The sequence below is a fragment of the Schistocerca serialis genome, chromosome 4, assembly GCF_023864345.2.
Source record: "Schistocerca serialis cubense isolate TAMUIC-IGC-003099 chromosome 4, iqSchSeri2.2, whole genome shotgun sequence".
Classification (NCBI taxonomy): domain Eukaryota; kingdom Metazoa; phylum Arthropoda; class Insecta; order Orthoptera; family Acrididae; genus Schistocerca; species Schistocerca serialis.
Window position 1 is genome coordinate 274,489,018 of NC_064641.1, and position 23,390 is coordinate 274,512,407.

The 23,390-nt window shown below is 41.2% G+C and overlaps 1 protein-coding gene across 2 annotated transcripts in view; it reads right to left on the reverse strand.

The window, feature by feature from the left end:
- LOC126473837 (ATP-dependent translocase ABCB1-like) overlaps positions 1-23,390 on the reverse strand; it is a 675,020-nt gene that overhangs the window by 149,636 nt on the left and 501,994 nt on the right. The window contains exons 2-4 of one of the 2 annotated variants that reach the window (XM_050101163.1): positions 8,208-8,337; positions 6,987-7,112; positions 6,820-6,886 (exon numbers count right to left, since the gene is read on the reverse strand). The exons of the other annotated variant lie outside the window; for it this stretch is intronic. Of the exons in view, the coding sequence (XP_049957120.1) occupies positions 6,820-6,886; positions 6,987-7,112; positions 8,208-8,227 (213 nt within the window). The 5' untranslated portion in view covers positions 8,228-8,337. The remainder of the gene's footprint in view (positions 1-6,819; positions 6,887-6,986; positions 7,113-8,207; positions 8,338-23,390) is intronic. 2 annotated transcript variants of the gene reach the window in all.

Genomic DNA, 23,390 nt, shown 5'->3' on the forward strand with positions numbered 1-23,390 from the left:
ACGGGCAGTGGTAATCATATGCTGCCTGTTTCTCACTCCCCCCGCACCTCCCTAGCGTAAAAATACCCTCCGTTGGCTAATAACATTAAAACTGAGTTTGGGGGTAGATCGCTACATTATGAGAACCTATCTGATTGGTCATCGGCCAGGAGAACCGTTGTCATTGGCGATCAAAATAATGCTCAAGGCTCACACAGTAAAAGAAAGAGTAAAAGTTCACCTCTTGCTGGCATCTTTATACAGAACATTTCTGTCATAGACTTGACAGGGGAGACATCCGCCGAGACAGGGGCTCTGATTCCAGGCTTTGTGATAGAGCAGCCTCTGATGCAGCAGAAAGGACTTGGAGTTTTCCAGGCACCACTGCAGCCACTCGTGAGCACCGTATGTGCTCTAAGTATGACGAGCAACAGCAGCATTCACAAACCGAGGCGTAGGAGACACACAAGGACTTCAGACTGAAGTCAGGAATTTTCCTGTTTTGCTGCAAGTAGGCTTGTTAGTAATCAAGGCTCAACATGAACTCAATCAAGGCGGCAAGTGCATGCATGACTCATTCCGCTGTTCTTTCTTTACTTCTTAACTGACAACTGGCAATCGCTCTGCGGCTTCCGCGAACGTAGCTACTTAATTCTAACTTGGTCACCCCAGATCGATGATGCGACCTCTCCCAAGGTTTTGTTGGTTAAAGTCAGTTGTAACTTGTCTTCACGCTTCATGAACGTAACTGTTCATAGTTATTTATGCCTTTGTGCGTAACTTGAAATCCAAACGACTTCTAATAAATAGAGCCTTACTTACAGTGTCCATCGTTTCTTTCAGTAGTCTAATGAATCCCCTATCTTTATCACCATTTTGAGTTACAGCACCCATGTTCCATGTATGTTAGGCTCACGCCTTTAAAATTTAATTCACAAAATTACCCATTGTGTAACACCTGTAATTAGATTTACACGACTCCGTGTGGAACGATCTGCTTATCAGTACGGTCACCATTTTTCAGCTTCAACAAAGGCAATTACAGTTCTGGAACAATAAATAGAATCTCTGAGAGTTGCTGATGAAAGTACAATTATGTAAGAGAGAACAAAAGAGGTTACAAGATGAATATGAACAAAAAAAAAAAAAAAAAAAAAAAGGCCGGCAAATCAAGCCAGCTGCTAAAGAGGGAACTAGATTAGACAATAGTACGCTGCGAGTAGTTGAAAAGTATTGCTATTTGGGCAGCAAAATGCTAAAAATGGGCGGATTAAAGAAGATACAAAATGCACGCTGTTACCAGCAAGAAATTCGTTTCAGAGGAACAGAAATTTATGTCGTCGAATATAAATTTAAATGTTACAACATATTTTTGAAGACATTTGTCAGGAACGTAGCCTTGTACAGATGACTGTAAACAATTCAGGAGAGAACAGAAGACTTTGAATTGTTGAACTACAGAAGAGTACTGAAGATAGGATTGGTAGAGAATTGAGGAGAAACGAAATTGATGGTGCAAATTGAATAAAAGCACAGATTTGTTGACAGAAGACGTCGTAAGGCATTGAGGAATGAATAATCAGTTTGGTAATGGACGGGTGAATTTTGGACGGACACCAGAGCTAGACCAACGTAAGCAGGTTCAAGTGGAGGATAGTTGCAATTGTCATACAGAGATGAAGGAGCTTATGAAGGATAGGTTAGGGTGGAAAACGATGTTAAACACGTATAGGTCAATCCGACAGCTGCTAAGGCATTCAAGAATAAACCTGGCGCTGGAGGAGCAATAGAGGAGAAAACTGGTACAAGCAGAACAGGTGTAGGAGACCCCAAACACATTACAATAGATTATGAGTATAGTTGGTATAGACAGATGAGAAAAGTTTTCACAGGATTGGTAATGGTGGAGGACAGCGTAAGTCCAGTTGAAGTACTAATGACTTCAAAGGAAAGGCCTGCGCTGCTATATGTGAATGCAGTGATCCACAGCTAGTTGTTTGTTTTAAGTTTTCTATAGCACTAACCAATTAGTCACGCTTCTCTTTTGCTTTGTCACGTCGTTCTGCTAGCTCAGCTGTTGATTAGCACAGTCAGTTACGAGCGAAACGACAGCCGACTACGTGAGTATTGAGAGTCAATTTCGTTATTGTGCCTTGTTTCTGTTTGGCTGAGACAGACATTTTGTCTGTGTTTTACGACGAACCCAGAACATCGCCTCCTCCAGACCTAAGTTTACTTCGCTTTTCTATTATGATCTAGACACAGACTGCTGATGAATTTGAACAGATTATTTTATCGAAATATCATCTTCATGTGCCAACTACGTGGAAATAGAGTGGTGCTCCTCATTAATGAGATTCGCTGACAAGACGATACAAGGTATTATGTGATGAAAACGTTTAAACCTAGAAGTATGTTTAAGTTAAAAACTTTGAGCACAAATAAGTAACCCGGGCACCAAGTTTGTTCTCTTATGGTTGAACTCGACTGGAATAGCAAAGAATAAAACAGAGTAATGCATACATCTACCTCTGATACGATGTGAGAAGTCGACGATTAGGAGAGAGACTCTTGAATCACAGGAATTATTTTCGCGAGTCACTGCAAACAAACTGAAAATAGGAAAGAGAAGCATCAGTTTGTTCATCGCTACATTTCCTATGTTGCGTGTGAGGAACGTCACAATAAAGCCATTGTTATAAATCTAAGTATATCATTTTCACCCAGCGTCTTTTGCCTCAATCACAGTTCAATTGACGGCATATCGGGAAGATCTCTTTCCTATTGGGCTTAATTTCTTAATGTACCATTTAAATTAACTACATTAACGTTGATTGGTTGTTGCGCTTCAAAATTTTGTGCGTCACTTCGCTGCTGTTTTTCTCTGTAATAATTGCATCCTATCTTCCTAGAATTTGTACTCCTGATGTATACAGTCGCTTTGCTAAATTATAGTCCATGTCACTTCTTACGTACCTTACACCTTAATCGCTCTTTTTCCCACAGAACAATCATGCAAGTCAGTAACTATTTGCAGCTAAGTTACAAGTACCGTACGCAGAATAAAACGTAAGAGTTACCAGTGCTGTTAACTGATTCCAAGACTTAACTGTTTATAGCCAGTATTAATTTCACTGCTAATTCTTCTGCCTGGTTGTATGTTGCCGTTTCTTAGAGATTGTTCGGCGTAGATAGGTGCGTGTCGACCTTCGATATGAAATAGACCTTCGAGAGCGTACGCTGCTGTACACGAGAATTGCATGGATTATCGGGAATGATGAGGAATAGATCATATATGACATTACACTCTTAAAACGTATGAAATAAATATGAATAACAAATATATAGTATTGCATGTGCCGAATGACGTTTTGTTGGGCTGAACAACACCTATGATTTACGACCTTGCAAGTACACCAGTGGATCGGGATTACTAGTAAAACGTTAAAGATCACAAGTGACTCGCTTACTGGTGATATGCCATACCAGATCAGTGCGAAGTACGGCAAATGAATGGGAAAGCAGGATAGGGACAGTTATGTGTCGTGAAGTAACAGTCTTGAGAATTCTGTTCAACAGTGGTCCTGCTGAACAGGATATTTAAAGTTTCACAGCCATAACGATGACCATGGCTACTATCAAGGATTAGTGTTACTTGAAGCACAGCAATATTCCTGTCAATACATCAACGTCTCGGGTTAAATACGAGAATACTCGCTGTTATTATGGACTCTGGGAGTTAAGAGTTATTGGTTCAGTTTTTGCTGAGAAGATATGTGTGGCGTAAATGGTCAACTGTGAATAGTAATTATTTCGGTACTTTATCAGCGGCAAAGTGGAATTTAGGCACGTGCGTTTTTGATTTTAGTGTTCAACACGAGCTTAATGCCACAGTTACTTTATAACTGTCAATACTTAGAGCAATATACAGTACAGTTTCACACATCGCTGATTCTTCTATTTCGTCAACAATCTTTATATAACGCAGAATTCCTTTTATAAGTCACCAGGAATAGCTAGTTTATCTCTTGTCTAATAAAAGAGTTGCTAAACTCCGTCCGGAAAGACCTCGAAAGACCTAACGGTAATGACCGGCCGCCGTGTCATCCATAGCCGATGGACGTAATCGGATGGACTCTCTCGTCAGCTGTTAATTTTCGTGACGTGGAACCGTTACTACTCGCTCATGTAGCTCCGCAATCGACCTCACGAGGCTGAGTGCACCCCGGTAGGGCCAACAGCACATGGCGGGCCGTATGGTCAACTACGGCCGACGGTGCTTAACTTCCGTGATCTGGTGGGAACCGGTGTATCCACCGGTCAACAGATTTTGACCATAAAAAAGTTAAAACTGATACAAATTTCTACCCAAACTTTTCCTAACCTCATGGAGCTTCTGCCGTCTGACAACTGAATCTAACGGCCATCAAGTCGTAAATACACTAGTGGCCATTAAAATTGCTACACCACGAAGATGAGGTGCTACAGCCGCGAAATTAAGCGACAGGAAGAAGATGATGTGATATGCAAATGATTAGCTTTTCAGAGCATTCACACAAGATTGGCGCCGGTGCCGACACCTACAACGTGCTGACATGACGAAAGTTTCCAACCGATTTCTCATACACAAACAGCAGTTGACCGGCGTTGCCTGGTGAAACGTTGTTGTGATGCCTCGTGTAAGGAGGAGCGATGCGTACCATCACGTTTCCGACTTTGATAAAGGTCGGATTGTAGCCTATCGCAATTGCGGTTTATAGTATCGCGACATTGCTGCTCGCGTTGGTCGAGATCCAATGACTGTTAGCAGAATATGGAATCGGTGGGTTCAGGAGGGTAATACGGAACGCCGTGCTGTATCTCAACGGCCTCGTATCACTACCAGTCGAGATAACAGGCATCTTATCTGCATGGCTGCAACGGATCGTGCAGCCACGTCTCGATCCCTGAGCCAACAGATGGGGACGTTTGCAAGACAACAACCATCTGCACGAACAGTTCGACGACGTTTACAGCAGCATGGACTATCAGCTCGGAGGCCATGTCTGCGGTTCCTTTGACGCTGCATCACAGACAGGAGTGCCTGAGAAGGTGTACTCAACGATGAACCTGGGTGCACGAATGGCAAAACGTCATTTTTTCGGATGAATCCAGGTTCTGTTTACAGCATCATGATGATCGCATCCGTGTTTGGCGACATCGCGGTGAACGCACATTGGAAGCGAGTATTCGTCATCGCCATACTGGCGTATCACCCGGCGTGATGGTATGGGGTGCCATTGGTTACACGTCTCGGTCACCTCTTGTTCGCATTGACGGCACTTTGAACACTTCACGTTACATTTCAGATGTGGTACGACCCGTGGCTCTACCATTCATTTGATCCCTGCGAAACCCTACATTTCAGCAGGGTAATACACGACCGCATGTTGGTTCAAATGGTTCAAATGGCTCTGAGCACTATGGGACTTAACATCTATGGTCATCAGTCCCCTAGAACTTAGAACTAGTTAAACCTAACTAACCTAAGGACAGCACACAACACCCAGCCATCACGAGGCAGAGAAAATCCCTGACCCCGCCGGGAATCGAACCCGGGAACCCGGGCGTGGGAAGCGAGAACGCTACCGCACGACCACGAGATGTGGGCTGACCGCATGTTGCATGTCCTGCACGGGCCTTTCTGGATACAGAAAATGTTAGACTGCCGTCCTGACCAGCACATTCTCCAGATCTCTCACCAATTGAAAACGTCTGGTCAATGGTGACCGAGCAACTGGCTAGTCACAATACGCCGGTCACTACTCTTGATGAACTGTGGTATCGTGTTGAAGCTGCATGCGCAGCTGTACATGTACACGCCATCGAAGCTCTGTTTGACTCAATGCGCAGGTGTATCAAGGCCGTTATTGCGGCCAGAGGTGGTTGTTCTGGGTACTGATTTCTCAGAATTTATGCACCCAAATTTCGTGATAATGTAATCACCTGTCAGTTCTCGTATAATATATTTGTCCAACGAATACCTGTTCATCATCTGCATTTCTTCTTGGTGTAGCAATTTTAATAGCCTGTAGTGTATAACTTGTCGCAATATTACAATGCAGAAAACACTCAAAATAGATTATTATTGTGAACAATAATATCCGAAGATATAAATGATAATCATTTAATCGGTGAATTCAGCTTCTCCCTACGCCCATTAACTTCATCAACGCAAAATAATTTCATTTAATAAATTCATATCTAACATCCCGCTAACGATATACACTTAAACTGAATGAGAGCAGGAGATTCTCATCCTATTTGTCGGCTCATCTACCTTAAAGCACTGTGTAATAAACTCTTACATCAAGTATATATTTATATAAACATTTACTGGTTTCGAAATATCGCTGTAAAATGGCGAGAAACAATCTTCATCTTTCTTACTTCATGTGCTCATATCGTTACCACGGGACTGCTAAATTATAAATAACAAAATCTATTAGCCAACACTACTAAAATATCATATGACTCGGATAGACTAAAATAAAAGTGAATGAAGTGTATTTTATTTCTACTGATGTTTCGATAGTTTCGTTTTTGAAGTTATTACCTTACCAATGTCAGGGTTAATTTTATGTTCTCATTTTATTGTATGGAAAGTTCAGTTCTGTTAACATCTACGAGAACCGGAACAAGTGAAAGCATTGTCAATGATGTAGGAAGGTATTAAGTTTTGTGCTTGGTTCAACTTTCACACAGAAAAGGCAAGAAATGAAAATAAGTGATACTGTTCAAAATAATGACCACATCTTCGTCAATAAGATATTGTGAGTATCGCATTAAACAAATACTTACCAGCTGGAAGAAGGAAACTGGAGGAATCGACTCCTCTGTCTGCGGCAGAACCGGTTGTATGAAGGTCCTGTTTGCAAATTAGCGTTATTAAATGTGAAGCTAAGATTCAAATACCGAGGGTAAAAAGTGTACGCAGTGGTCATCAGCAGTAAGTGCTGGTTTCTTACCCGTCGATTGAAGCGGATTTGCTTCCCGGGGGTTTTCCCTCGACCGACACCATGCGTAATATTTTTCCCCGAACTTCCTCATTATTTTCTTCTGCCAGACTCGCCTGAGAACTGTGAAATCCGTACCTAGAGAAAAACAGTTTCATTAACATATATTTTTCGTTAGAATGACTGCTTCTTACGCCAGAATATTAAAATTAGTACTTAAGAAGTATTTCATTGTCGATTTAAGCAGTATGTCATTTACAAACTGTCCAATCAATGTCACTGTTTAGAGAAAAATGAAATTTACCAGGAATTTTTTGTGTATAAGTAAGAAAGATGAACCTCATTTCGAAACAAAGAAATGCTTTTTTGTTGCTAATATTATTACTGACAATACCGATTTTTTTTAAAATAAACTTAAAATCGTTTAGATGGCTTCACTCGATTCGAACAAAGATTAAAGAAACGCAGGACATTTTCTGCCATTGTGGTACGAAATATAAGACAGAAACTCTGTTACCAGGCAGAATTTCATCGAATTCTTCATGTGTTTTTCCTGCAGTTTCAGGCAAATGCTCATCAACTGACTTCGATGTACATCCTTTAGTACAAATTACACGAAATTCCCTCTCCCTGTTTTCTCTTTTGTGTAAGTATGCTTGCAGTGTAAGTAACAGAAAAAAGAAAGTCATTGCAATGTTAAGCATCAACGGCGCAGTATTACAGATCTGCGTTTATGTCACATTGACACTGCAGTGAAGGTCGTTCAGTGCTCATCTATAGCTCTCAAGATGATGGTCTGATTCGATATGAACATTGGTTGATAAAATAAATTAAAATTTTAATAACAGGTCATCGATTTTATACTTAATGTTGCACATTGCCTCGGTTTACCAACAAAAGCCACAATTTTTGCCATAAAAAGGTTATAATTTTCACGAGAAATGTATTTACGACTACATTATGGCACCAAACAAGTTACAGCTACAACAAATTGTTCGACGGACCTGAGCTTAATTGAAGTGTTTCTTTCTCGTTGTTGGAAAAGAATCTAGTTGTCTTTACTGTTTCAAAGCTTAGCATGAGGTAATACTGATAACTTATGGATAATAAGCAATTACAACCAAAATCAGAAAATATCAAGTACTTCTGAAGTGAGAAGAGTTGACAATGACAAAAATATTTGTATAGGAATCTCTGCTTGGATTTAAAATTGTAGAATATATCAGAACTCACGTTCTTATAGAAGCAGGCATCTTTTTTTTGTGTGTTTCACACCAGTGGGAATTTCAGCTGAGGATATCTTGCAGTCCTTCTTCGATATGTGCCTGCAACAGCTGCGTATTGAGCGTCACCAGCAATTGTGCTGTAACGAGAAGAATCACATGACAATTATGTTGAGGAATTTGGATCAAAGATGTTAATGGTTACTCTGTCTACCTCCGCAGTCGTTCCAGAACCTGGAGACAATGGAGATATTAAGGAGTGATTTTTACAATTCCCATGAGATCGTGTGCATGGCTGCGCGATATTGTTATGCATGATTGCAGAAACGAAAGTAAAGTTGAAGGTACTGCACAGAGCTGTCACATATTCCCGAATCTATTTTACTAAGCGACTATCCCGAAACATGGAATACCAATTCCAGCTTCAGGTTGTCTATCTGAAGGTTTTCGGGTTTCCAGTATTACGCGTAATTATTGAGCAATTTTAAAATGTTGTCGTAATCTACTCATTAAGAGATATCATCTTCGTTAAGTGCAACTATTCGTTTCCTGGCCTGCTGCATAATAGGTGTCTTTCAGGGATATAATATATTCATATTACCAGTTATCTACCATAAATATGAGGCATGAGTTTCTCTGGCGTATACAATTTTCAAACAACTTACAGGAATTCAGCCAGGTAAAATTTACAGCGACCGCCGATATTTCGCCGGGAGTACACCAAGCCATTCTCAAGGCACAAACTGCAATGGACAGGCACTGTATAGGCAAATTCAAAACCTCGGTTCTGGAATTAATTCAGGAAAGATAACACACACACACTGAACACTAGTGCCACCAAAGATGACCAAAGTCTGAGATATCTATAGTAAGACTACGAACCAGCAGGTGATGTAACATTAACTCTGACCCTCTATTTTTTGACAAGGGAGAGCAGGATTCCAGGCAGAGTTTAAGCAAAAACCTCCATCCCTGTTTACAAGGTTACTAGCTAATTTAATCTCAACTGCCTTCTTAATGACAATGTCCAAATAGCTGGACGTGCATGCCAATATCTCAGTGTTATTATATAACATGGGGTGACCAGTATCCAAGCAATGTTCGGCAATAGCAGATCTACTTGGCTGCTGTAATCGTGTGTGCCGTTTATGCTCAGTACATTGGTCCTCCACGGTCCTGATAGTCTGACCAATATATGCCACGCCACAGCTGCAAGGAATGTGATATACACCCGCCTTACGCAAACCACGATCGTCCTTAACCGAACCCAAAAGCACTCTGATTTTACATGGAGGTCGGAAAACACATTTCACGTCGTATTTCCCTAAAATACGACCGATCTTTTCGGAAGTGCTTTCTATGTAAGGCAACAAGGCAGTAGACTTAGGAGTCGACTCAGTATTATCAATCACCCGATGCACAGTTGTTCGATAGCGCAACGCACGTTTTCCGACCTCCATCTAAAATTAGAGTGCTTTTAGGTTCGGTTAAGGATGATCTTGATTTGCGTAAGGCGAGTGTATATCACATTCCTTGTAGCTGTGGCATGGCATATATTGGTTAGACTATCAGGACCGTGGAGGACCGATGTATTGAGCATAAACGGTACACACGATTACAGCAACCAAATAGGTCTGCTATTGCCGAACATTGCTTGGATACTGGTCACCCGATGCTATATCACAATACCGAAATACTGACATGCACGTCCAGCTATTGGGACAGTGTTATTAAGGAGGCAGTTGAGATTAAATTAGCGAGTAACCTTGTAAACAGGGCTGTAGGTTTTTGCTTAAACTCTGCATGGAATCCTCCTCCTCCTTGTCGAAAAACAAAGGAAAGGAGTTAATGTTACCTCACCTGCAAGTTCGTTGTCTCAATATAGATATCTCTGACTTTCGTCATCTCTGGTGGCACTAGTGTTCAGTGGGTGTTTGTGTGTGTGTATCTTTCCCGAATTACTTCGAGAAACGAGGTTTTAAATTTGCCTATACATCGGCTGTCCGTTGCAGTTTATGCCTTAAGAATGGCGGTTTGTACTTCCGGCGAAATATCGGCGGTCGCTGTAAATTTTACCTGGCTGAAATCCTATAAGTTGTTTGAAAATACTGTAAATCTTATCTTTATTTGAACTATAGGCCTGTTTCGGCTATACAACCATTATAGTGTTATCTGTAACAGAACTTCTTACAAATTTTGGTATTTTTTTACGTATGTAAGTAAGTTATGAATAATATGGTTTTACATACGTTTTCTACCCAGACTTTGTTGCAGTATCGTTGTTTCTGTTGCTGTATATTTGTTACTGATTATGTTTTACGTTAGTGTAGCATAATAATCAGTTTTGTAGTATGTTGTGACTTCTCATTTAGTAGTGGTAGGAAATAAATGTTATTATGTAGTTGACATTTGATAACAGCAGTTGTGACAGATGTTGAGTGATTTTGTTATTTCTGTTGCTGTCTATTTTTTTGCTGTTTGTATTCTTTCGTTGTTATTCCAGTAGTAATCAGTTGTGTGTTATGCTCTGATATTTCATTAGTAATGGTCAAAAATAAACTTAATTTCCAGTCGAAATTTGTGCCAAACCAAAATTATTTTACACTGAGTGACAAAATGTAGTTACAAAATGATGGAGTAGCAATGGGCATTGCTGGCACATTAGTTAATTTTCTTAAACACCTTAGAGAAAACTTCATTATAACAACAAAAACTTGCAGTAATAAAATAATATATTACTACAGACATGTCAACGAATCAATAATGCTTAAAGAAGGAAACAATGAGGACATACATACGACACTCAACGCTCTCATAATGAAATTGAGGACAGGGCTAGGAACGGAAAAAAAACTTTCTGGACTCGAGCATAACTTTGGCTCCTGGCTAACTTACCATAACATTAACAGCACTCATAAATTCGAAATATAGTAGAAGCCAACAACCGATAATGTTACCAGTGCAAATTCCTGTCAACTGAAATTACACAAACGTGTATATTTTCACATCGTGATCAACACAATGATTGGCGTTCCCACAGAGCAGGTCGCAATACAAAAAGAAATCTGAACCCTGTAGTGCGTAGCGCAGGAGAATGATTACAATCCACGAATAGCCATAGAGCTGTGTACGAAATATACAAAACCATCACTACCAGCTATACCTGAAGGAATAACACTCATCAGAGAAACACCAATAAAACGTAAAATTACGTAGATACCTACTACATACTTGTGCACTACTGAAAAAAACACCAGTACACTTTTTATTAACCAAACGCGACATAGTATATAAAAAAGTAGTCATACTACTGGAACCACCAAATACTTATATTCTGACAGATATAAAATTCAGTGTAAAAACTGTGAAAAATTCTACATGGGCCAGACAGGCAGAAATTTCGCCACTTCATATCGACCACATGTTAGACAACAGCTCATCCACCTTTTACGACCACATTAAACGTGAACGCTACAAACAGATCGACTGCAAAGTACTATCGGTACCTTATAACACTGAAAGGACTAATAGCGAATATAGTAGAGGATACTGAGATATATTTACACACAAGAAATTATCCACATTTAATCCTCAACGAATGAAGTGATCTTAATATATAAATAGTTCACTAAAACCTTTATTGGCAATATTCACCAAGAGTAAAGATGTATCATATTACAACCAGAGACAAAATTTATCTTAAATAACACAACACCACAGATATCCATGGAGTAAAACCCAATAACAGGTTTGGTAGAATTGTCAACAAGCGGGTGTAACCATACAATATCTCTGATCATCTGACGTAATTTCTGTTACGGTATTTCCACTGGAAATTAAGTTTATTTCTCACGGTTATTAATAAACTGTCAGACTATAACACAGTACTGATTACTACTAGAATAACAACGGACGAATATAACCAGCAAACAAATAGAGAGAAGCAGAAATAATAAAATCACCGATCATCAGTCACAATTGCTGTCACTGAATGTCAATAACAGAGTAAGATTTCTTTCTGACCGCTACTAAATGAAAAGTCAGAACATACTACAAAACTGATTATTATAGTTACAATAACGAAAAATATAATCAGTGACAAACAGAGAGCAACAGTAACAACGATACTCTAAGAAAGTCAGGACTTGAAGTTAGTAAAATTACATTATTCATAAGTAACTAACATGTGATACAACAAATGTACCAAAATTTATAAGAAGTTCTATTACAGATAATCTGATGATAGCTCTATAGCAGAAATATGCTTACAGTTCAAACAAAAATAGCTTTCATAGTAGTGCTACTGATAAAAGAAATATTTTGTGTCCTTAAGTATTTAGTACAGTAAGAGATGTATTATAGTTAGGAACGCTGTGCCTGTTTTGAGGCAGGGCAACTGACGGCGCACAAATACGCGGACATTATTCATTCGGTATAGGAGAAAGAGAGCGACTTCCAAGAGACTTTACACATATTTTTAAATGTCTATGATCCTTTTCCTCGCTGCGACCACCCACATAACAATGAAAGGAACAATTTGTCGTTTACGACATATACGCTGTTCATGCAGTAAAACCTACGAATCAGAGACGACACTGTAATTTATTGTATTACTTTTTTGCTACAGACTTCATCCGCAACACAGTCTGCAGAAATTATCTACACATTTCCGCAAAATTATATCATTGTACTGCGCATAGTTCAGCAAATATGAGGTCGAAGAGCCGCGCGGGATAAGCCGAGCGATCTAAGGCGCTGCAGTCATGGACTGTGCGGCTGGTCCCGGCGGAGGTTCGAGTCCTTCCTCGGGCATGGGTGTGTGTGTTTGTTCTTACGATAATTTAGGTTAAGTAGTGTGTAAGCTTAGGGGCTGATGACCTTAGCAGTTAAGTCCCATAAGATTTCACCCACATTTGAACATTTCATTGAGGTCGAAGAGATTTAGCTGCGTGAACAGCTAACGTCTGCTTAAAGTGGCGCGCAATAAAACTTCAACATCAGGAATGGCGCTCTAATTTATTATGCCTTTACTGCTACCTCTATTCGCAACACACTTTGTCGATAGTATCTGGATATATTACTGACTCTACCTGCAAAATTATATCAGTGGACGACACATAGATCAGGAGAAATGACGCCATAACCTTGTGAAACTTACTTTTATCTAACTGGCGCTCAAAGTACCCAGATTATATTCATCCAGTGTTTCATAATGAGAGCACTTAGTTACATTCTACAAACTTTAAGTTCAAACTTTTTCAAGCTTTTTCTCTCTTACATGCTTAACGACTAATACTCAACACATTAACTCACTTGTAATGATGTTTGAAGCTTTTTTATACATAGGACTTAAATTCTTTAAAGAAATGGGGGTCTGCTGGTATTCTCGAAGACCAACGTGATGGTAGCTGAGGTTAACGTTCCTGTCCAATGGCTAACGTCAGTGTTATGTGACCTCATTTCACAAAAGAATGCTTAGGATATGAGATTTATATCACGATGATGGTGAACTGTTTGTTGCTCACTAGCTGTACGCCATTACCTGTTATCCTTCTGCGAACGAAACATTGCTGCTAACGATTTACCCACCACGAAGATCCAAAGTAGCTACCACCGGGTCTAGCAGCAGTGGTGACCACGATAATAGCCTGGGAGGGGTAAGAGGGGCTGAAGGAATAGTATTTACAAATATACTGTTATGTTACTAAATAATCCACATCCTATAGTCCAGCATTCTAAAAACTTTACGAAAGCCCAGTCCACTCTCGTTAAGATAGGAGGATAGATATTTCGTTTCATGCCGTGTTTTTACATGTAAAGATGCAAGCAAGAATCTTGCACCATTAATATCCAAGCAAAGACTCCCTTGAATTTGTCCATAGTGACTTAACAGATTCTGAAGGTTCACATAGACCGCTCTGTCGTTTATTCATTCCCGGAGGATCTTCTACTTTGTTAGCTTCCGTTAATGCAACTTTGCTTTGGTACTGGTCTCTATTTTTTAGTCGCAGATACGAGAAGTGTGATTTGTATGAACATCTGGCACGAACTATACGGTGCCGAAAACACAGGCAAATTCAAGTTTCCGTTAATATGAAATATCGAACACAGGAAACTGTTTCTGCGATTCAGATAGAGATGTGAACACCGAGAACGGACGTGGAAAAAGAGATTACTGCAAAGTTTTCCTCATGTACATTGACGGAAAAAAGTCGTAACACCAAAAAATAATTAATGTAGAGCAACGAAGTTTCGGTAATACATTTGTCTAAATAACATATTTACGTGAGGAACATTGCAAGATCACAGCTTAATGTAAGCTCGAGATAAGCCATTGCAAATGCTGAATACTGGTACATTAATAAGTGACGTAACCGCCAGAATGTTGAGTGCAAGGATGCTAACGTGCATGCAGTCTGTTGTATTGGTGTCGGAGGGAGTTCCATGTCTGTTGCACGTGGTCGCTCAATACATGGACGGTTAATGCTGTTTGTGGCTGACGCTGGAGTTGCCATCCGTTGATGTCCCATATGTGCTCGACTGGAGACAGATCTGCTGATCGAGCAGGCCAGGGCAACATGTCGACGCTGCATAGAACGTATTGGATTACAACAGCGGTATATTAACACCCTCTGCCATGGTGTTAATGAATGGCAGCATAAGCGATTGAATCACAAGATTGACGTACAATTTGCAGTCAGGGTGCATGGGATAACCACCAGAGTGGTAAGATATAGTACCCCAGGCCGTAATTCCAGGTGTAGATATAGTGTATAAGCACGTAGACAGGCTGGTTGCAAGCCCTCAACTAGCCTCTTTCTAGCTAATATACAGCCAACATTGGCACCGAGGCAGAACTAGCATTTATCAGAAAAGACAACAGACCTCCACCTCGCCTACCGATGAGCTCTCTCGCTCCTCACTATTAAAATCGCAAATGACAGCGCTTTGGCGTACGTGAAATGCGCGCTACAGGGCGTCTGGCTCGTAGCTGTCCTCGAAGTAACGGATTTTCAAACAATTCGTTGTGTCACTGTAGCGACAAACGCTGTTCACATTGCTGCTGCAGATGCAGTACGATGCACCAGAGCCATATGCCGAACACGATGGTCTTCCCTCTCGGTAATGCCATGTGGTCGTCCGGAGTCCGGTCTTCTTGCGACCATATATTCTCGTGGCCACAACTGCCAGCAGTCAAGTTCAGTAGCTACATCCCTACCAAGACTTTCTGCAGTATCGCAGAAGGAACATCCAGCTTCTTGTAACCTCGTTACATGACCTCTTTCAAACTCAGTGAGCTGTTGATAATGGCGTGTTTATCCCTTACAGGCGGTTGTGGTGTCACAAGGCTTAGGCCTGTCCCACCCCTCATTACATCGACCAAGACTTAAACGAATAACTGTAAGAACAGTTATTATTGTTATGTTCTTTAAGTTTGTTTTTGGGTTTTCAGAAATACTGTGGGAAGAAAGTTTATTTATGTTGCAGATATCGTGGGAGACGTTGCTCAACGATCACCACGAAAGTTCGACGTAGCGGCAAGTGGGCAAGGGATAAAACGAATGCTGCAAACCACCGCGAGCCATGGAAGAGCCTGGGCCGCGAAGGCGTCGAGCTTCCTAGGTCGTTGTTGGACAACGTCAAAGGAAGAGATATCCTGCTTCCTCTTTGTAAACAAATGGATGGAGTCTTGAAAGGTTCATGTAAAACGTATAGGCGGGTGACACATTAGGTGGGACCCGATGCTTGTAATACTTCCACAGTTATTAAAAAGTTGTTAAACGGTAAAACCAATAGTTCATCATTTACATACATAAAAAGTAGTATAGATATAGGAAAGGAAGAGTTTCCGCGTCAGAACGAAAAGTGATACATCGCTCAGCAACGAAGTAGGACATAAACAGCGGGCGTTACGTGTTGAAAACAAATCAACTGATAAAGTAGCAAGTCTGTAATTAAACATATAGCCACGTAACACTGCACAGTCTTGACTAACATCATCACGTTCCATCTCAAAGGTAACTACCGCTCACAACAGTTACAGTGTGTATCTAAAGCAAGCCTGGTTGGCATCCACATAGTGGTGTTACTAGCGCCATTCTTATGCGACTCTTGCGTAATTTTAATAGGCATCACCTTTCAGATATAGCAACATGCCTACCGGCTTCGCGCTGCGATTTTTTTTCCGCCATTGTATAACCAAAGAGCTCCGTTGCCCACGACCATGAATTAAGAACAGCGTTGAATACCACAACAACACGAAACAATAGAGACGCCGATAAACGTAACCGGAAATTTACTTGGAAGGAAACTGATACTTTGCTATTCCTGAGGACTCAAACTAAATTTGTCGCTTGAAGGCAGCAGTCATGATAACATTATTTTCTAGTTAAGGTAAGTTCTTATCTAAGCGTGTACGTTTCAACCCTACACGGTGAGACTGACTGACAAGAACCAATAACGAAAAGAGTAACATAGAGAGTTCAGCATTGTAAAGTTGTCCCAACAGTTAACATACCCGACGTCGTATCTACTCTTGATATTTTCGCTGTTTTAACAAGCTCGGGGTAAATATTCTTTGAGATAGCATATATATGTAGAGGATCAGGCCTGATAATTTTTATTGTGATATCTGCAGACAGAGTTACTTTTACGAGTAACCTCTTCTGTGCACGAGAAAAACTGACCTGAAAGTAGAAGGACTATAAAATTCTCTACATGACACACATACGTCGATTTAATGGACATTTCTCGTGTCGTGAAACTTACTTTGTCCCTGTGTATCAAAACAGGGGCAGCAACACTCATGAACGACAGCTTTTGTCGATACTGACGATTTCTTGGTTTTTGAAATGCTGTTACAGAAAACGGAAATATCTTCAGGGCTTACAACATTTATATAGAATTTTCCGCGTAAAAAGGTATTACAAAATCATTGAACATGGAAGACAGATAAATACATAACGAAATATGCATACACAATTAAATCTGTTCATCTCTTGCAAAGCTTGGTAACTAGACCAAACAGAGTAAAATGGCTCAAATGACTCTGAGCAGCATGGGACTTAACTTCTGAGGTCATCAGTCCCCTAGATCTAACTAACCTAAGGACATCACACACATCTATCACCGAGGCATGATTCGAACCTGCGGCCGTAGCGGTCGCGCGGTTCCAGACTGCAGCGCCTAGAACCGCTCGGCCACTCCGGCCGGCCAAACAGAGTCAAATTTCCAATAAAGTTATATCGAATATATTGAATCATATGGGTTACACAGTTGCGTAAGGTTAGAAACTGAAATGTCTATAAAATAATCATGTGCTGCATGGACGTCGAGGCAACAATAGTCCATGTTACTAATAACGCCATTTAATTGATTTATTTTAAAAATCAAAATTTTTAATTAATAATATTACAAACGACGCTGATATGCGAATTTTTAAAAGTGGGAAAGGCTCTAAATTTTTGCAATTGTGTCTGCGCCGACCAAGAAGTGAAACTAAGTGAAAAAAATATAATATCCGTAACCTCAAAATACAGTAAAGGAAGCTGTAAGCGTATCACTGGATGGTGCGTGGAGCAGTGCCGAAGGCTAATTAAAAAAATAATAAAGAAAACGTGTAAACATACATTTGCATATAACTAATGTGGTGGCTTTTTAATCTGGACCATTAGAATCTACACAAATAGTCTAGTGATTTATTAGTGTCTATGTGTTCTGTGTCCCTCGCAGTAGTAAGTATTAGATATTAATACACATATGCTGCTACAGCTAGAGCTATTGTACAGGAATTATAATAATTTTGACGTATAATGCCAATAATCAATACAAATTAACACAACATATATTCGTTGGGGTAATGCACATGTGAAACACTAATCTAAGACAAAAACAACTTACTTGAAGATTTAATTTGGAATCTTAATTAATTATATGTCTGAAGGTTAATTTGTAGTACTAACCAATGATGTAATTGTAATGATTATTGTGACGTCATTTCTATGTAGTGCTGTTTGGTGTTATATGTCGTTGATTTCGAGAGAAATTATATTTTTAATCTTTGCTGTGCATGAGAAACAAAATACTGCCTCTTCTGTTTCGGAGGGAATTATAATATTTAGAAGATTTATTAGTCATTTCTCTTTGCAATAAGTACTTTTTAAAAATTCATACTGTCTATCGTGGTGTCCAGTACTGGTACATTAATAAGTGGTGTAACCGCCACAATGTTGAATGCAAGGATGCAAATGTGCGTGCATTCTTTTGAACATGTGGTGGTTGGAAAAATGGTTCTAATGGCTCTGAGCACTATGGGACTCAACTGCGGAGGTCATTAGTCCCCTAGAACTTAGAACTAGTTAAACCTAACTAACCTAAGGACATCACAAACAGCCATGCCCGAGGCAGGATTCGAACCTGCGACCGTAGCGGTCTTGCGGTTCCAGATTGCAGCGCCTTTAACCGCACGGCCACTTCGGCCTTCTGCTGGTTGGACCTCCATGTCTGTTGTACTTGGTCGGTCAATAGATGGATGATTGATGCTGTTTGTGCATGGCGCTGGAGTTGTCGTTCGATGATGTCTCATACACTATGTGATCAAAAGTATCCGGACACCTAGCTGAAAATGGCTTACTAGTCCGTGGCACCCTTCATCGGTAATGCTGGAATTCATTACGGTGTTGGCCCACCCTTAGCCTTGATGACAGCTTCTACTCTTTCAGGCATATGTTCAATCAGGTGCTGGACGGTTTCTTGGGTAATGGCAGACCATTTTCCACGGATTTCTGCACTGAGGAGAGGTATCGATGTCGGTCGGTGAGACCACGGTATGAAGTCGTTCGAAATATCCCAAAGGTGTTCTATAGGATTCAGGTCAGGTCAGGACTCTGTGCAGGCCAGTCCATTACAGGGATGTTATTGTCGTGTAACCACTCCGCCACAGGCCGTGCATTTGAACAGATGTTTGATCGTGTTGAAAGATGCAATCTCCTTGCCCGAATTCAACAGTGGGAAGCAAGAAGGTGCTTAAAACATCAGTGTAGACCTGTGGTGTGATAGTGCCAAGCAAAACAACAAGGGATACAAGCCCCCTCCAAGAGAAGCACGACCACACCATAACACCACCGCCTCCGAATTTTACTGTTGGCACTACACACACTGGCAGATGACGTTCACTGGCCATTCGCCATACCCACACCCTGCCATCGGATCGCCGCACTGTGTACCGTGTTTCGTCACTCCACACAACTGTTTTCCACTGTTTAATCGTCTAATATTTACGTTCCTTACATCAAGCGAGTTGTCGTTTGGCATTTACCGGCTTGGCGTGTGGCTTATGAGCAGCCACTCGACAATGAAATCCAAGTTTTCTCATCTCCCGCCTAGCTGCCGTAGTACTTGCAGTGGCTCCTGATGCAGTTTTTAATTCCTGTGAGATGGTCTGGATAAATGTCTGCCTATTACACATTAGGACCCTCTTCAACTGTCGGCGGTCTCTGTCAGTCAACAGACGAGGTTGGACTGTACATTTTTATGCTGTACGTGTCCCCTGACGTTTTCACTTCACTGTCACATCGGAAATAATGGACCTAGGGATCTCACATATAGACGCATGACAGAAGTGACACCTAATCACCTGACTACGTTCCAAGTCCGTGAGTTCCGCAGAGCGCCCCATTCTGCTCTCTCACGATGTCTAATGACTACTGAGATCGCTGATATGGAGTACCTGGCGGTAGGTGGCAGCACAATGCACCTAATATGAAAAACGTATTTTTTAGGTGGTGTCCGGATACTTTTGATCACATAGTGTATGTGTTCGACTGCAGACAGATCTGGTGACAGAAAAGTCCAAGGCAACATGTCGACTCTGTACAGCATGTTGGGTTACAACCGCGCTATGTAGGTCAGCGTTATCCTATTGGAAAACACCCTCTGCCATGCTCTTTATGAATAGCAGCGCAAGTGGTCAAATCACTAGACTGACGTTCAATTTGCAATCAAGTTGCGTGGGATAACCTCTAGAGTAGTAAGAAATAGCAACCCAGACTCTAAGTCCAAGTGTAGGTCTAGTGTCTCTAGCACGCAGACAGGCTGGTTGCAGGCCGTCTACTGGCCTCATTCTAACCAACATATGGCCAAGATATTTTGTATTTATGGTTTAAAATTTATTACTAATAATATACATATATTTGAAACTGCCTATGGCAGTCCCCACTTGAGCTATACGCTATATAACTGAAGTGTATTTAATGTGGAGTGATGAATGTAATTTTTCCTACTGGTATTGTAATTATTTACATCACAGTTACTTCTGAACTGTAGTGAGCTATTTACAACCAATATCATGAGTGAATAAATATATTGTGTAGCAGTAGTCAGAATGCCCAACAACCTAAACAGATGAAAACTCCTGGCAGATTAAAACTGTGTGCCGGGCTGAGACTCGAACTCGGGACCTTTGCCTTTCGCGGGTAAGTGCTCTACCAACTGAGCTACCCAAGCACGACTCACCCCCCGTCCTCACAGCTTTACTTCTGCCAGTCTCGGTCGTAGCACACAGTTGCAATCTGCCAGGAAGTTTCATATCAGCGCACACTCCGCTGCAGAGTGAAAATCTCATTCTGGAAACATCCCCCCGGGCTGTGGCTAAGCCATGTCTCCCCAATATCCTTTCTTTCAGGAGTGCTAGTTCTGCAAGGTTCGGAGAGCTTCTGTAAAGTTTGGAAGGTAGGAGACGAGGTACTGGCACAAGTATAGCTGTGAGGACGGTGCGTGAGTCGTGCTTGGGTAGCCCAGTTCGTAGAACACTTGCACGCGAAAGGCAAATTTCCCGAGTTCGAGTCTCGGTCCGGCACACAGTTTTAATCTACCAGGAAGTTTCATATCAGCGCACACTCCGCTCCAGAGTAAAAATCTCAACCGAAACAGATATCTATAACATGATCGTGGATGAGGTGTTTGTCGGAAGTTATGTGATAGCGTGTAGTTGTAGTGTACGAAATTCCGATCAACATCAACTGCGATGTAAGTGTGCTTCTCCACTTTCAAACTGTAATTAAACTGCCATATTGCCGGTGGGCAGATAAACTAATAAGGTTCTTCATACGATATTCACGATTCGTTTCAGGGTACTGGAATATTCGTAGTCCCTTGGATTTTATGTGTGTACGTATTGTGTTAGGCTGTCAGTCGTCATCAGATCACAGCCACTTAATCCGACATTAGTTACTAGTACTTGTCGCTGTCTCGTAAAGAGCCTTTATTTTATTAAGTGCATAACTGATGATAAACTATCATTAATAAGAGAGATTCACATCTAGATGCCAGCCGGTGTGGCAGAGCGGTTCTACGCGCTTCAGTCTGGAACCGCGGGACCGCTACGGTCCCAGGTTCGAATCCTGCCAAGGGCATGGATGTGTGAGCTGTCCTTAGGTTAGTTAGGTTTAAGTAGTTCTAACTTCTAGGGGACTGATGACCTCAGATGTTAAGTCCCATAGTGCTCAGAGCCATTTGAACCATTTTGAACCACATCTAGATTTTTATCCTGTTTCCACATTTCTTGTAACAGCACATATTGCTAAAAACATGTAGAAAAACATTACTAATTACACCTTATACAAACTGTGGTCAGCGGCGTGTGTCTGGAAAGAAATGGCGGCTGAGATTCTACAGCGTGAACTTTTCTAACACGAGGGCGTTCTAAAAGGTAATACCTCCGAATTTTTTAGACTGGAAGTGTTAAAGTTTTTAAAATAACATTCTACGTCTTTATTCCTTATTTCTGCAGATCTTCAGCCATCTGCCGCTAAAGGGTCCGAATTTTAGCGTATAACTGGGCGATGTGTGAAGTAGCTACGTCGGTGCGTGAGAAACAGCCTGTTGTTGTCGAGTTTCGGATTGGGAGAGTTCGTCCTCACGTGGAGCACATTTTCCTTCAGTACGACAAAGCCAGAACACAAACTAGAGCTGTGACACCTGCATCAGTGCGATGCCTTGAGTTGTCTGTCATCGACCATCCACCAGACAGTACCGACTTGGCCATATCCGATTTTCATCTTCTTCCAAAACTTGAAGAAAGCGTTTGAGGACTGATGAAGCGGTGAAAGCAGAGGTGAGGTTGTGACTCCGTCAATAAAATATCAAACAACTGTCTCTCGATGGGAGAAATGTCTTCGTCGCCAGGATGGCTATGTTGAGAAGTAGGTATGTAGATATGAAGAATAACGACGTAGAATGTTAACAACGTTTGTTTCATTATAAAATAAATAAAGCTTCGCGGGTAGCCGAGTGGTCAAGGGCGCCTTGCCACGGTTCGCACGCTCCCCCCGTCGGAGGTTCGAGTCCTCCCTAAGGCATGGGTATGTGTGTTGTCCTTAGTGTAAGTTAGTTTAAGCTAGATTAAGTAGTGTGTAATCCTAGGGACCGATGACCTAAGTAATTTGGTCCCATAGCTGCGTACCAAAAATTTAAATTTAAATTTAAAAAGCTTTAAAAGTTTTCAAATAAAATATTCAGAACCAATAGTTTTCCGCAGGCTCTCGTACTTGTTTATCGGACACCGAGTAGTGTAGAGCTGTGGTTAGCACACTGGACTTGAGGATTCGGGAGGACGACGGTTCAAACTCAGGGCCGGCCATCCTGATTTAGGTTTTCCCTGATTTTCCTAAACAGCTTAAGGCAAGTGCCGGGATGGCTCCTTCGAAAGGGCATGGCCAATATCCTTCTCTATCATTCCCTAACATGAGCTTGTGCTCCGTCTCTAATGACTTCCTTGCCGACCGGACGTTAAACGTTAATCTCCTAAACGCTAATTCTCCTCTGAATCTTTTTCCAACAGTTTTCAATACCCTGTTGAATTCTCACAAGCAAGAGCGGCTGACATCGTCAAAGAGTGACCTTCAATGAGCGACCTTTCGACATTGCTAGCAACTCGTGCTGTCGAAACGCCAGAAAAAGAAATAACAATTCCTAGAAGAATACCAGGAAGGAGCCCGCAAACGGTACCGGCGCGTATTTCCATTCTGGGACTACGGCAAGTGGGAAAGTTCCTACGTCCAAGGATTCGTTTGATAGCTTGTACCTAAGAACTATGTTTCGTTGCGCTTGACAACGACAGATTCATCTGTTTCTTTATTTTCCCATAGCTCACTGCAGGAAACAGAAGAGTACAATTACGGAACTTGAAAAGGGT